We start from the raw sequence: 14,854 nt of genomic DNA on the forward strand, positions 1-14,854 counted from the left end.
ATCTTATTCGTCGATGAGACATCATATCACAATTTTATCTATGTTTACAATGAGGTTACTAAAAGACTACCAAAATACATGCCATTATTTATTGTTTTACTTTATTGGCCTAAATTTTACTGTCAGGAAAATATTTACTACAAGTGTGAGTAAATGAACTGATAATACTAACATATTTCATTTTAGGATGTATCAGGAATGCCGGCTCTGTGTTCTCCAATTTCCCAGGGAGGTGGTGGTTTTGACTATCGATTAGCGATGGCAATTCCAGATAAATGGATCCAGGTAAGATTTCATGTAAACATTTTTTCCTGTGGATGCTAGGTTGATTTTTTTTTTTTCCTGAATCTATTTCTTACTAATGATCATTAGGTACATTAGAATATTAAATTCTCCCATTAGGGTATCTATTCATGTGCTTTTTAATAAGGTGGTTCTCAAACTTTAAAATTAATACTGTTAACTATTCACATTTATGTTATTCAGTCAAGGGAAAATATGAGTAATATAGTGTTGGCTGTATAAATGGAGACTTGCATTATCAATGTGATTGTGTGAAACTTCTTTGCTCAATAGTTAAAATGCATTGAACTTTATCAAAGGATTCATTTCTGCCTTGATATCAACCATTAATATAGAAGTTACTCCTTACTTCCCCCTGGTACTTGCTTCATAGTTTGGTGTTTCCTCAGCAAATTTGTATACATACACATTCCTTCATTCAGCATTTGAAAGTTCTTACAGTTGTCAGACACAATGAATAATTCATGTATTTTACTTTATACAGTATTTCTCAATGAAATTTTATTAAATTTAATGACAGTTCCAGTTGTTTTGGGGTTACACACACACACACACACACACACACACACACACACATATATTTATTTATTTATTTTAAAATTTACTATTTACCTAAAGGACCAAAGTTATTATGTAAACTTAGGTTTGATTTAGAATATTTTTGAGTGGCCATGTGTATGAGCATGGGCTGAATTTATCTAGTGTCGGTCATATATATCTATATAAATAATCAGAGGTTTCCTCTAGTAGGGGAATGAACTGGTTCCATGTGATAAGAGTAGGAGAAATCCTTAACTTTATATCGGAAAACCATAGAACCTACTCTGAAAGATGTGACTTTTGTGATATTTTACTGTCTTTCCATGCCCCCAGGGGATTTATGCAGTGTACATCTGTGATCTTAATTCACTACCAATATGACTTCTGCTTCTCCATTTGTAATGATTCTTTATACAACAGATTTAAAAGCAAGGATTTTACAAAGATTTGTTAGAAATCAAGCAGGCTGATGACTGTTCTGGCTTTAATACATTAAAAGACTTCCTTATATTTGTTATTTTTAAAAAATAATGTCATTTTTAAAGTTTTTACCTTGATATAAATATGGTTATCAGTTCTCATATTTTACTCGTTTTAGACTTCCCTACAGACTTCTTTCCCTTATAATTGCCAAATCTTACTTGTTAATCTCTTGCTGAAAAGCTTTTACCAATCTATGTGCAGATTAAAGAATATTCCAATGTGTACATGAACCTAGAATTATTTCCAACATAATCGTAGCTCACAGTAGGATATATTCTTCTTGGAATATTTATGGCATTTTTTTTTTTACAAATCTTTAAATTTAACCTAATAAACATTTCAATAGTGTGTGTCTTCAAGGTACTATTGGTAGTAGGCAGAGTATCATACAAATAGGGAAAAAAAGGTGTCTTTCTATATATGATATATATGATCATTCCTGTCTTCCTGGATTATAAATATTCTGAAGACTGATGTCAATTTCTATTTTATGAAATTATTTAAAAATCTTTTTTTATTGCCAAAGTGGGAACTTTAGTTAATATAAACCTAGAGAATTAAAATGATATATTTTTAAACATCCTTAGCAGAGTAATTTTCCTCTTATTTTGTATCTTGTGCATTTTAGAAAAAATTAATGATGGTTATTCCACCAAATGATAATAAAACATGCAAGAGTATTAAATCGAATAACATCTGTTTTCAGAATATATGTGGCATGTACAGTTATTGACCCATAGGATATAAGATTAGAATGCTAGATCTCATTTGTTTTTGTTATTGGAACACAAGTTATGTTCTATTTGTATTATTTTATAACCAATGATTTGAAATATCATTTTGGTTTAATGATTTGTTTAATAAATAATGAAGCTAATGTTTTAAAATTGAAATAATTGTATATTCACTTGCAGTTATAATATAATACTTCCTTCAACACAAGTTACTTCCTGTTGCCTCTTATACCACATCTCCGTTTCTTTTACCCACAATTATTGCTAAACCTCTGGCAATTACTGACATGATCTACATTTCTTTGTTTTTCAATTCAGTGTGTAACCTTTCTGGATTGACACATTCACTTAGCAAAATTATCTGGAGATTCATCCACATTGTTGGCATGTATTAGTAGTGAATTCCTTTTTATCTCCAAATAACATTCCATACTATGAATATTCCAGTTTGTTTAACTATTCATCGAAAAACATCTGGATTGTTTCCACATTGTGACTATTATGAATAAAGCCCCTATGAATGTTTATGTACAATTTTTTTATGTGACCATAAGTTTTCATTACTATGTGATAAATGATAACAGTGCAATTACTGAGTCATGACAGTTGTACATTTAATTTTTAAAGAAACTGTTTCTAGAGTGACTATACTATTTTGTATTCCCACTAGCAACTTTTGAGAAATCTTTATTTTATTTTTGCCATTATGTGTTATTGTCTTGTCTTGTCTTTTTTTTTTGGTGGTGTGTATATGGTGGGGGGGAGTACCAAGGATTGAACTAAAGTACTTGACTACTGAGCCACATCCCCAGCCCTATTTTGTATTTTCTTTACAGACGAGTTCTCACTGAGTTGCTTAGCACCTCACAGTTGCTAAGGCTAGCTTTGAACTCATGGTTCTCCTGTCTCAACCTCCCAAGCTGCTGGGATTACAGGCTTGCGTCACCATACCCGGCTCTACTTTTCATTTTATTCATTCTAGTAGATGTGTAAATATTTGTCACTATGGTTTTCATCTGTATTTCTTAATGGATTAAGATGGTAAATATGTTACATGTTCCTGTTTGCCTTCTGTATGCCCTCTTTGGTAAGATGCATATTTATGTCTTTTGACCATTTTCTAATTGGATTTATTATAGAGCTTTAAAGGTCAAGTTTTTGGTTTTTTTTATTGAGTTTCAGACCTCTGAATTTTCCAGTGCTTTCTACTAAATATTTGTGACAGTATTACTTTTTATAGTTAAGTCTATGATCTATACTGAGTTATTTAAAAAATATAATCTATTTTGGGATTATCTTTGTGCAGGATTAGAAATCTTAGCTTGATTTAGCCTGGGATTTAATTTATTTTCCTTGCATGTAGATGTCTATTTCTCCCAACATCATTCATTGAAAAATCTGTCCTTCCACTAAATTAATTGCCTTTGCCAAAAATTAGTTGAGGGGCTGGCAATGCTACTTAGCATGTATGAAGCCTTGGGTTTGATGCCCAGGACTGCAAAAATAAATAAATCAGTGGGGCATATTTGTGTAGGTCTACACATTAGTTTCCTATTGTTATATGCAATTACCACAAATTTAGTGGCTTAAAACAACAGAACTTTATACAGTTCTGTTTGTCACAAATCTAAAATATGCCTTGCTAATTTAAAATCAAGGTGTTGGCAGTGTTATTTCTTTGGGAGGCTCCAGGAGAGAATTCATTTTCTTGAATTTTATAGCTCCTAAATTCCACTTCTATTCCTTGACTTGTGGCTCTTTCTTCCGTCTTCAAAGCCAGCAGGAGAGCATCTTCAAATTTCTTTCTTACTCTGACTCAAATTTTCTATTTAGAAGGATCATTTTCATTACATGGGCCCATCCAGGTAATCCAGGATAATGTTCCTATCTCAATGTTCTTAACTTCAATTCATCTGTAAATGTCTGTAAAGTAATATATTCAGAGATTGTGGGATTTGGTTTGTGGAAATCTGTGGTAACACTTATTCTGCCTAAAATGGTCTTTCTGGTGCTTAATGACCGCAATGAGTAGATAAACAAGTGTGTACTCTACAGAGTATTAAGTCAGCAAAGGAAGACACAATCAAAATTTGTGAGAATCTGTCTAGAAATAAATTCATCTTACTAGAGATTCATCCATATTGTTGCAAGTATTAATAGTGCATTCTATAGTGAAATTGACACTTGTTTTCAATTTGCAGTATAACAGATTCCACACATTTAACATCTTAAAACCTTATTGAATTATTTTATCACTGTGTTTTTTTTTTGAGTTTATCTATCATAGTCAAAGATCACACTAACACGTGATGTAAGGGGATTAAATAGGAGGGAATAGGAAGCATGTGGGCCATCTTAGAATTCTCCCTAAAACAGAATCTATTTGGCACTGAAGAGAGAAGAGAAGTGGATCTTTAGAAAGAGTATGTTGAATAAAAGAGAGAGATTATATTTAGGATATAACCTTGAGGAACACATGTAGAGAAAGAGAATTTTCAAGATGTCCAGAGGGGTGGAAAAAATAAAACAAGATTCACAGTGGTAGACCAAGAAATAGAATTCTTGGGAAAGGCAGAGGACCAAGAAATAGAATTCTTGGGAAAGGTAGAGGGTCCACAGTGTCCTGTACAGCAAGTATTACCTAAGAAGGAGCAATTACAGATCCAGGAGGCAACTATCAGATCTTGGCAAGGTCAATAGCATCAAAACAATGTTATGGGGTAGAAGAAAATGAAGTAGAAACAAAATCAGTGTGATCTATTAAGATGATAATTATTTTATGATGATTAACCTTTAAACTTTGAAATAATTGTTGTTTCATTTATTATTGTTTAAGAATGGAACAATACATTCTTCCTGCTAAAACTTTTTCATTCAAATCTAAAAATGTACAAGTGTATTTCTTGTCTGTGAAAGTTACAGGAAGACATTTTGTGCTACAACACTGTACTGTGGGCACTTATTGCAGGAAAGCAGAGTGGCAAAAATCCTAAAGTATTATTAACCTATCCAAACAAAAGCAAACCACACACTCCAGCATATATCCTTTATCATTTTCTGTTAAATATTTTGTACAAAATTGATTTCAGTAAAAATTTAAACAATGATATTGTTTCTATGTGGATGAGGTTTTATCTACAAGTCAAATAATGTGAACTACATAATATAGGCCCTCAGATTGAGATTTAAAATAAGATAAATAATGGTTTACTCAGAAGTTTATTTTTCTTTTTTATGTATAGCTCATTAAAGAATTTAAAGACGAAGATTGGAATATGGGCAATATAGTATACACACTCACAAATAGACGCTACCTTGAAAAGTGCATTGCTTATGCAGAGAGCCATGATCAGGTAAATGAATTTGTGTATAAATTCATTTCTCTCTCTCTCTCTCTCTCTCACACACACACACACACACACACACACACACTCAATATTTATCTTCTTATTATTTAAATATAAAAAAATTATAGATAAAAATGAGGCAACAAATTTTTTTTAATTTCTGAAAGTATATTAAGAAAACAGAAACAAAACAAGAAATTTCTATGATATTTTAGACAAAATTGGCCATTTGATATACAGGTTTCTCCTGTAATTGTTAAAAGTATAAATAGAGTAGGGATTTAAGAATAGCTATAAGGCCCAAGGATGAAATATATCTGCTGCCTGTTTTTGTAAATAAAGTTAATCTGTGAATAAAGTTAATTTGAATAGAGCCATGCCGATTCATTTATATATTTTTTTGTTCAGCCATCATAGCAGGTTTGAGTAACTGAGAGAAAATGGTTTACAGTGTTTAAAATATTTGTTTGAACTTTTACAGAAATTTGCTAACCCAAGAAGTAGACTTATCCTAAATTTTGCTCCTTTTGAATTGGGACAGTGATTTTTTTCAAAAACAAAATATACAATATCCTTGACCATAAAACAGATGAAATAAATGCTTGTAAAAAATATCAGTGCCCAAACTGGAAAAAAAAATATTAATTTAAGGGGTGGAGGGTTATGAGGAATGAGAACTTATCCCCAAATATGTAACATAGTGAACAAGGAAAATATACACAAAAGTTATTTCTTTGTATTGCAAACTACTAGAAGTTATAATACAGTATAAATTCCCAGCATGTTAATTTTGTATGTTTAAAAGATTACATGACTGGAATAAGCAAATAGAAGAAGAAACTGAAAGGTTTGTTTTTATAACTTTCTATCAGGTCTTTAAAGAAACAAATTTCCTAAGAATTGTTTTGTACTTGAAAGATTCATGCCAGGCCTTGTGGCACACATTTGTAGTCCCAGCAACTCGGGAGGCTGAGGCAGGAGGATCACAAGTTTCAGGCAGGTTACAAAAGTAAACTTAAGCATATAAACAAATAATTCAAAATGAGTAGGAAAGACAAATTGCATAAGAACTAGCACTGATTAGTGCTATAGATCTTGTAGTAGTACTTTAAAGGAGTCATTTTTATTAAAATAGGTTAGTGATTGAATAGGTTTGTAAGTGAATTTGTTTTCTAAAACTGAAAATAATTGTAATAGAATACTAAGATTGCAGATTGTCTTCTGTTGTACATTTCACTATATGTTATTGTTTTGTTGGTGATGAATACTTTGCTGTTTTTAGCCATGAATAGTTCAGATTGTTAGGAGGCCTTCCTTCTGCTACTCAGGGCTTTTCTGAGTTTCTATTATTCTCTTTTAGATAAAACAAACTAAATGTTGGTTAAATGGCAAATACAATGAGAAAGTAAATTTATATTTAAGAAAAATGGCAGAACGAATCAGTGCAATATACATATAACATTATCTTAAGTGTATATATAGATGATTTTTTAGAAACATATCCATTGTTTCAGAATCAAATCTTTTAAAAAAAATCTATGTAATATTGTTGCCATTATTATAAATGTGTGTTTAAGAAAATCTTTTTTTTAATTTTTATTTTTGTAATTGTAAATGGACAGCATACCTTTATTTTGTTTTATTTTTACGTGGTTCTAAAATTGAAGCCAGTGCCTCACACATGCTAAGCAAGTGCTCTGCCTTTGAGTTACAGCCTCAGCCCCTGTTTAAGAAAATCTTAAATGTCAGTTCAAGTGTAACAAATGTTCATATACCTTATCATGAGTTTTTTCAAGATATTTTAAAAATAAGAATCAATCGTAAAACAAATGAATAGATCTCTTAAGTTATTTTTACCAGCCCATGTTCAGCATAGAAAGTAACTATTGGAAAAAATACATGAAATTAATGCTAATCCAAAAACCTTTCCTACAATTGTTTTCCCTCCTGTGTAGCCTCATGTTATAGTGTAAATCACTGATGCTTAGTACCACTGCTCTTCATTTATCTCAGTAACTTTTATTTATGTAGGCACTGGTTGGTGATAAGACACTGGCATTTTGGTTGATGGATGCTGAAATGTATACAAACATGAGTGTTCTAGCTCCTTTTACTCCAGTTATTGATCGTGGAATACAGCTTCATAAAATGATTCGACTCATTACTCATGCGCTTGGAGGAGAAGGCTATCTCAATTTTATGGGTAAGTGTAAGTTACCATTCTGTGTTTGAAAAGTTAACTAATATTATATATCACATAAATCTTGTAGAATATACTGATTTAATATAATGTCATGCATAAATTGAAAAATTAAATTATTATACAACTACTATTACACATGATGCAAAACCACACTCTAAAAGCTGGTATTTTATTGAATATTTCTGACAACAACTATGCTAAACTATTTTTTCAAACTGGAATTATTGTTCGGATTTTAATCATTCTGAGTTTTATTATTGCTGTGTGTTACATTAAACATAGGTAATATGTAGCAGTTATGTAATAATGTATTAAATCATTATTAGTAGTCTTCTTTGAGGTAATTGTCCACATGATACCTCTGTCATAAATGTGAAAACCAAGGCTCAAGAGTATTGTGACAAGCAAAATATTTTTTTAAAATAGAAATGAATATTTGAAGGACATTATTATCTGAAGGATGTTAAATGATGAAACAGATACTAACTAATATATTTTTGTATTCTATTTGGTCAATAACAATCTTTTTTAACACTTGAATTTTAGAGGATTTTACCAGCTTTTAGGCTACAGAGAAACAGACTGGAAAATATATACAGTAAGCCAAGTTATTTTTTTATGACAAAAGCCTCAGAGCATTTGGTTTATGCATTTTTGTCTGAAAGTTTTCATATGAAGTCTCAGACTTTTTAAAAAATTTTTAATTGTAGATGGACACAATACCCTTATTTTTAAAAATTTATATTTATGTAGTGCTAAGAATCAAACCCAGTGCCTCACACATGCTAGGCAAGCACCCCTCCCCTGAACTACAACCTCAGACCCTGGATTTTTAAGTCTCTTTTATTTGCTAACTGCAAGTTAGGAAGACAAGCCCAAGAAATCTTATGTTGGATTTTACCTATACTACTGTACCTTTGAATATTTTGCTCTCTTCTCAGTGTTGCCAAAATTTGTTAATACTCCTGGCTGTCAGGAAATAACCTTCCTGACCTGGGAATCTGCAGCCCATCAACCAAGCATCAGGCCAGTTTTCCTGGATGGACTTGGAACCTTAACCAAAGTCAGCATTGGTTCCATAAAAGCAACTGGTCCTACCTTGCATAATTGTATCAGACTTTAACATCACCATCCCAGTAAGGCCTTGGCTACAGAATAAATCTCTTCAAGTATATTCTTGTGAAAATTTGGACTCTATGAATACTTCAGTCAGATTTTTCGCTGCTCTAGTAGGATCTAACCAGAACAACTATAGAGGAGGAAAAGTTTATTTGAGGGATCATGGCTTCAGAGGACTCAGTCCAAAGACGACTGGCCCCATTCCTTAGGACTCACGATGAGGCTGAACATTATGGCAGAAGTGTGTGGCAGAGGGAAGCATCTCACATAATAATCCAGAGAGAGAGGTCTCTACTTGCCAGAAGCCACACCCTAATTCCCACTTCCTCTAGCCATACCCTACCATTTAAGTTACCACTCAGTTAATGCCTATCAAGGGATTAACTCACTGATTGGTTTAGAATCTTATAACCCAATCATTTCTCCTCTGAACCTTCTTGCATTGTCACAGGTGAGCTTTTGGGAGATACCTCATATCCAAACCATAACAAATAAGTTTGTCAAATAAGTTTGTCTATGCAAATAAGTTTGTCACCATGTAAAATTTGGAGAACAGGGTGTTAGAGGGAGATTTAAAATGTTTTATATTTTTGTTTATGAGAGCATGGTCCATTAAATTGTTTTATAGAAAGGACTTATAAATATACACACACACACACACACACACACACATACACCAACACAATTTTTCAGAGAACAAAATAAAATAGATGTCTCTTTTCATGTATTTAGTCCTGTGTCATTGATTCTTGAAGCCAACATCTGAAAATCTAAAAGTTCTAATTCAGTCTGCTGCTTTGGTCTGAATGCTGTAACATCAGTTTACCTCCATTAATAGTCTAGAGTGTCACTAGTTATAAATGCATAATATAGTCCGTTGGCTGAGTCTTTTTTGTAGGAAGACTTGAATCCAGACCTGTGTGCATAGCAGAGCCTCAAGGCAAGCATTAGATTAGAACAAAGCCATCTGTACCTGATAGACACTTAATGGCCATATCTAATTTAAAATTAATAACTTTAAATAAGAAAGGTCTGATAAAATTTAATAATCTGAAGTATTTGTTGTTTCTTGGTCAGTGTTCTCCTGAGGGTAGAAGCATTTTCCAGAGAGCTAGGGCATTGACAAATCTGGGAACTCCATAAACTTACTGGAATATTAATATTATCATTTGAATTGTATAAAATCAACTAGGACAAACTGAGTGTCTCTTATGCTTTGGAAACTCTTCTTGTGGAACTTTTAATAGTAATACAATAAACAGACATAATTATAACATCTTTTTATTTCTAAAAGATTGGTAAATTGACATTTTGGTATCAAATATAATTTTGAGGTTATTCTTTGGTATAAGAATGAGAGTTCTTTTGTAGTTTTATTCTTTCTTTGTCTTTGAAAAAAAGTGGCTTCTAATTTTAGCTCTAACACCTCTTTTTAAAAGATTCCTTCTCAGTATCTTAACTAAATTGAACATTCTTCTACTAACTTTGAAATCAGTTATCTCCTAATGGTTATAAAATGTCTGATTCTTTATATTATTTATGGAATATAATATTTCTCCCCATTAGCTTCATGATTTTAAATACATATATCCCTCTTTGTCTGATCATGTTATTGTCCTCCTTAAAAGCCTTCAGTAACTGTGGTGTCTTCCCATTTTATGTGATACATGAAGCCATTTCTGCAGTCTTACCAAGAGTAAATATTTCTTTTTTTGTTGTTGTTTGTTTTTCATTGACAATGATGTATATTGAGTGTTGCTACTAAAACAATCTTAGCTTTCATGTATGAGGAATCTGAATTTGCCTCCTCTGTTTTCATATCTCTGATAAGGCAGTATCATATTCATCAGTTAACAAGTATTATGTATCTATTGCATTGTTTTTATATATACATGGTCTGTACACATGTCTAGAGCATCAAAGCCAATTTGATATGTATTTCTGGTGTACCTGTGCACAGAATTTCTATGTACACAAACACAAAGGAAGAAAGAGAAAGGGAAGGGAGGGATCAGGGAGAAGGAAAGAAAGAAGAGCCAAAGGTAAGGGAGAAGGAGAGGGAGAGCAGGAGAGGAGGCAACTTAACTCTAAAGGCAAGTTCAACTTAAAGAGTTAATGAATTTGAGATATGTGTCAATTTAAATTATAATTTTAATATATTCATAACATTTTCTAGATTATTTTTATCACAATTTATAAAATTCATTCTTCAGATATTTTTATATATCTACTATATTTACTATGTATTGTATAGTGGTATATTTGGATCTGAAAAATTGTTCTTGCCCTCTAGACCTCAAAACTCATAAGAGGAAACAAACAAATGACAGACAAGTGTCTTTTTACTAGTATATACACTAGAGATAGGGAAAGAGATGAGCAAAGAGTATCATACCAATATGTAGGAAAGTGGGTTAGGAGATTTGGGGTGAAATTTAGGAACTGCTTTATCCAGATAAATGGGGAAGGCACGAGAGAACCAGGCAGTGAGGTTAGCAAAAAATAGTTTAGGTATATAACTGAAGCAATGGGGTGATAATTTGAGATTAAAATCAATTGAGAATATTAAATGTCAAGCAAATGAAAACAACTCAAGCCTAAATAAATCAATTTAGAGGTCATATGCTGATTGACAAGTATAATAATAAAAAGGGTGATTTCACTCATTTAAAAAATATTTTGAATTATTCAGTAATAAAGATCTTTTATTAATGACTGAGTGGCCAGATAGTTTACTTTTTTATATTTGTAATATAACTCAAAGGATATGGTTTAGAAAAATGAAGTATGATGGCTGGCAACCTATGTGAATGTCTTTATTTTTTTTGTAATCTCTAATTAAGTATATTTGATGGTTAAAAATAAATATGAAAAATAGCTGCTCACACATGAGATGACCTCAGTGAATATATGTTAATTTTATGTAGATAAACTGAAAAGGCAATTCAAAGGAAGAAAAATAATGAAGATAGGAATATAGTTTGCCCGGTTTTCTGATGATTACCTGGTTATCATGGAAATATTATAATCTCCTAATCCCATGAGTTGGGGGTGAATAGTCACATGTTTTTATCACGTGGTTCCTCAGGAATTGATATAAAGATGAGTTTAGGTAAGTAAATTGGTTACTGTTTCTATTGATCACACGATCAGGAAAAAATACCAATGCTGATACTTCAGTCTTACTTTCATATAATACCAAAATAACAACATAATAGCCTTCTTTAGTTACAGACTGCTTAGAAGTATAAAAAGAGAGAGGAAAGCAAATATTTATTCGATCTTAGATAGAACTACCTATAAGCATTTTAAAATATCAAATAAAACAAATTAAAATATAAATATTAAGCATATACCTTGTGATTTAAAACGTTGGCAGATGAGATAGCATGCAATTTTAGAATCAAAAAAATAAACAATCAGAAGACAACCATAAATTAGAAAATGAAGTAAAATTACTGAATAGTTTTTAAAATGTGAATTTTTATAAACTAAAAATATCATCATTGAATCACAAGTGGCTTTTAAAGAATATCCTCTAGCTTTTCAGAGAGTTCTTTATAACTCTACACTAAACTGGACAAGAGTGAAGAGAAAGGTATAATGGGTAGTTAACAATAACAATTTTTTTTCATTTAAAGTAATCAAGTCTCTTATCTAATAACTCTAAGAAGAATAGCTTGGTTTTCTGGTAGAAACTGCATCTTTTTATCAGTAGCTTTGTTGCCAGTTTGGTGTCAAAGGAAGTTATTTGTCTCCCCCCACCCCCCATTTGATTTTATCTTCTTTGGTTTCATCATATATGGGTTGAGATTCAAAAGCAGAGTGACCTAAATCATTTTCAATACTGTCACATTAATATTTCACTTGTTCAGAAACCTTTAAATGAAATCAAGAATTATTCTTGTAATAGAAGCTTTGCTTTCTCAGTTGTCTTTTTTTCTCTCTCTCTTCCTTTTGGGGCTTATAGCATTAGAGACGAACACTTTTTAAATAAGTACACTTCATTTGATTTGAAATTGTAATGCCACATTATAACTCTGGTATATCTCAAAACATAAATGATTCAAATTTCTCATTAGAAAAACTGAACTAGCAAAGTTAAGTCAACAGATCAAGCAAGATTTCACTACTATAAATAGCAGTAATCTAGAAACTGAAAACTCACATTTTTATAATAAAATATTGCCTGTGACATTATGAAATATCAGAAGTCTGGGATCATCAAGACTCACTAATTTGTTTGCTCATTCATTCATTTACTCATTTATTCATTCAAGTTAAACTCATTGTTTCCATATCAAGTCTCTTCCTTGTTCCATGTAGGGGGAAAAAAAGAAAAGGAGGAAGTAACTTAAAATATGTAGGAGGAGCTGTATGTGCCGAAAACTCTAAGAAAAATGATGTAACAAATGAAACTTCCAAAATTCTGCATTTTTCTTATCCCTCTACCTGAAATTTACTTAACCTCATTCTTTCCTGTTTTTCCCAATTTCAAAGTAATATGCTGCTTTTCCTGTTAGTAAAGATTTAGATCCTGAATGAAACTGTTCTGACTTTAAAAATCTGATTCCTACCACTAAAAGCATTTGGGGGTTATATTTATCTTTTATATAAGGCATTGTAGAATTATTTTTTTCAAAATCTGACATATGGACAAGTTTGCTTAAAGAGTTACCTTTATGGTTTTTATAGTCCCATGAGAACCCATACCTTCCTTTATTCTAACTAAATTTGGAGAATTAAAATTTGAAAACTACTATTAATCCAATTCAAACTTCAAACTCCCTTCCTCTACCTCACCATATTGGTGCTTGAATCCAGGGTTGCCCTACATCTGAGCTATATTCCATGTCTCCCCCACTTTTGTCTCCCACTCCATTTTTCTGTTCCATTTTTTCCGGTTTTTCTTCTATTAATTTACGGTTTTTTAATTGATGCTTTATATATATATATATATATATATATATATATATATATATATACACACACACACACACACACACACACACAAATATGAAATTAACTGGTATGTTCATATATGTACATAGCATAAAATTTAGTCAGTTTCATTCCACAATTCCTCCTTTTTCCTATCCCTCTCTCTCAGTTCCCTTTAGCCTCTCGGTCTACTGCCTTTTTAAAGCCAGGGTTGACCAAGGGTAGGAGTTTTGTCAGGCACCTGTCAAAAAAGAAGGAAGGGCTTTGAAAGTGCTAGCAAATAACTGATAGAGAACTAGTAAATCATTGGTACAAAAAAATTACCTGTGCCATGGAGCTACCTGGAGAGTTTTTAAAAATGATGTTTCCATTCTACCTCTGGAATTTGTGATTTAATTGGTCTTGGCTGTGGTCTGGCCATTGAAAAAGAAAATTTTTAAAGATTTCCAAGGGATTTGTAAGGCTAGGAAGTGAAGAGAGAATTTCAAGAGGATATAAAAGATGTAGGAAAGTATTCCTGTTGTAGAACAGAAATTGTAGAGGGCACAGCAGGAGGATTGGAGAAGAAGGGGAAAGAAGAGGAAGGAAGTTCTAAGAGATTAGACTATGAGTTCAACTAGCAGTGAATGGCCAGGAGGTTGGATTTGTTCTTCCCTTAATAAACAAGGCAAATCAGACTGGGTCTGCTCCTGGATGCTATCAAGACACTTTCTAAAATATCTATATTTAAAATGTAAATTAGAAGCATCTTGTGTTATTTCTATATTGTTTGTATATAAAAGGTTGGCACATAAAGTATATAAAGAGGCGTACGTGCAAACTAAAATCGTTATTAGAGAACAAACTATTTTTTGTTTATAATGTGGGTCATCTGATATGTGCACATATGTTTCTCCTGCTTTCTTGTTTAGGAATTTCATTATCATGATGTTATTCTAGTTCCTATAATGAGTGATACCTGTGGAGAAAAAGGCACAATTACAAACTAGCAATTTTCTCTCTCAGCAGTGTTATGAAATTTCCATTACTAAATTTGAAGGATTTTCTCAATATGATTATATTGTATTTTGACATTTGAAAATTCTGTGGGACATTCTTTAATGAGTATCTTACATTCTCCCCAAGCCACAGGGAAAGTTAGATAGATTTTGTCCTAAGTGTCAGTCTATTTATTGATAGCTACA

The 14,854-nt window shown here is 31.9% G+C and overlaps 1 protein-coding gene across 1 annotated transcript in view; it reads left to right on the forward strand.

Annotated features, from left to right (window-relative positions):
- The window catches only part of GBE1 (1,4-alpha-glucan branching enzyme 1), a 252,721-nt gene that overhangs the window by 173,921 nt on the left and 63,946 nt on the right, over positions 1-14,854 (forward strand). The window contains exons 10-12 of the mRNA XM_081301178.1: positions 187-285; positions 5,303-5,413; positions 7,439-7,610. Coding sequence (XP_081157304.1) covers positions 187-285; positions 5,303-5,413; positions 7,439-7,610 — 382 coding nt within the window. The remainder of the gene's footprint in view (positions 1-186; positions 286-5,302; positions 5,414-7,438; positions 7,611-14,854) is intronic.

The sequence above is a fragment of the Spermophilus citellus genome, assembly GCF_964194105.1.
Source record: "Spermophilus citellus genome assembly, chromosome: 7".
Classification (NCBI taxonomy): domain Eukaryota; kingdom Metazoa; phylum Chordata; class Mammalia; order Rodentia; family Sciuridae; genus Spermophilus; species Spermophilus citellus.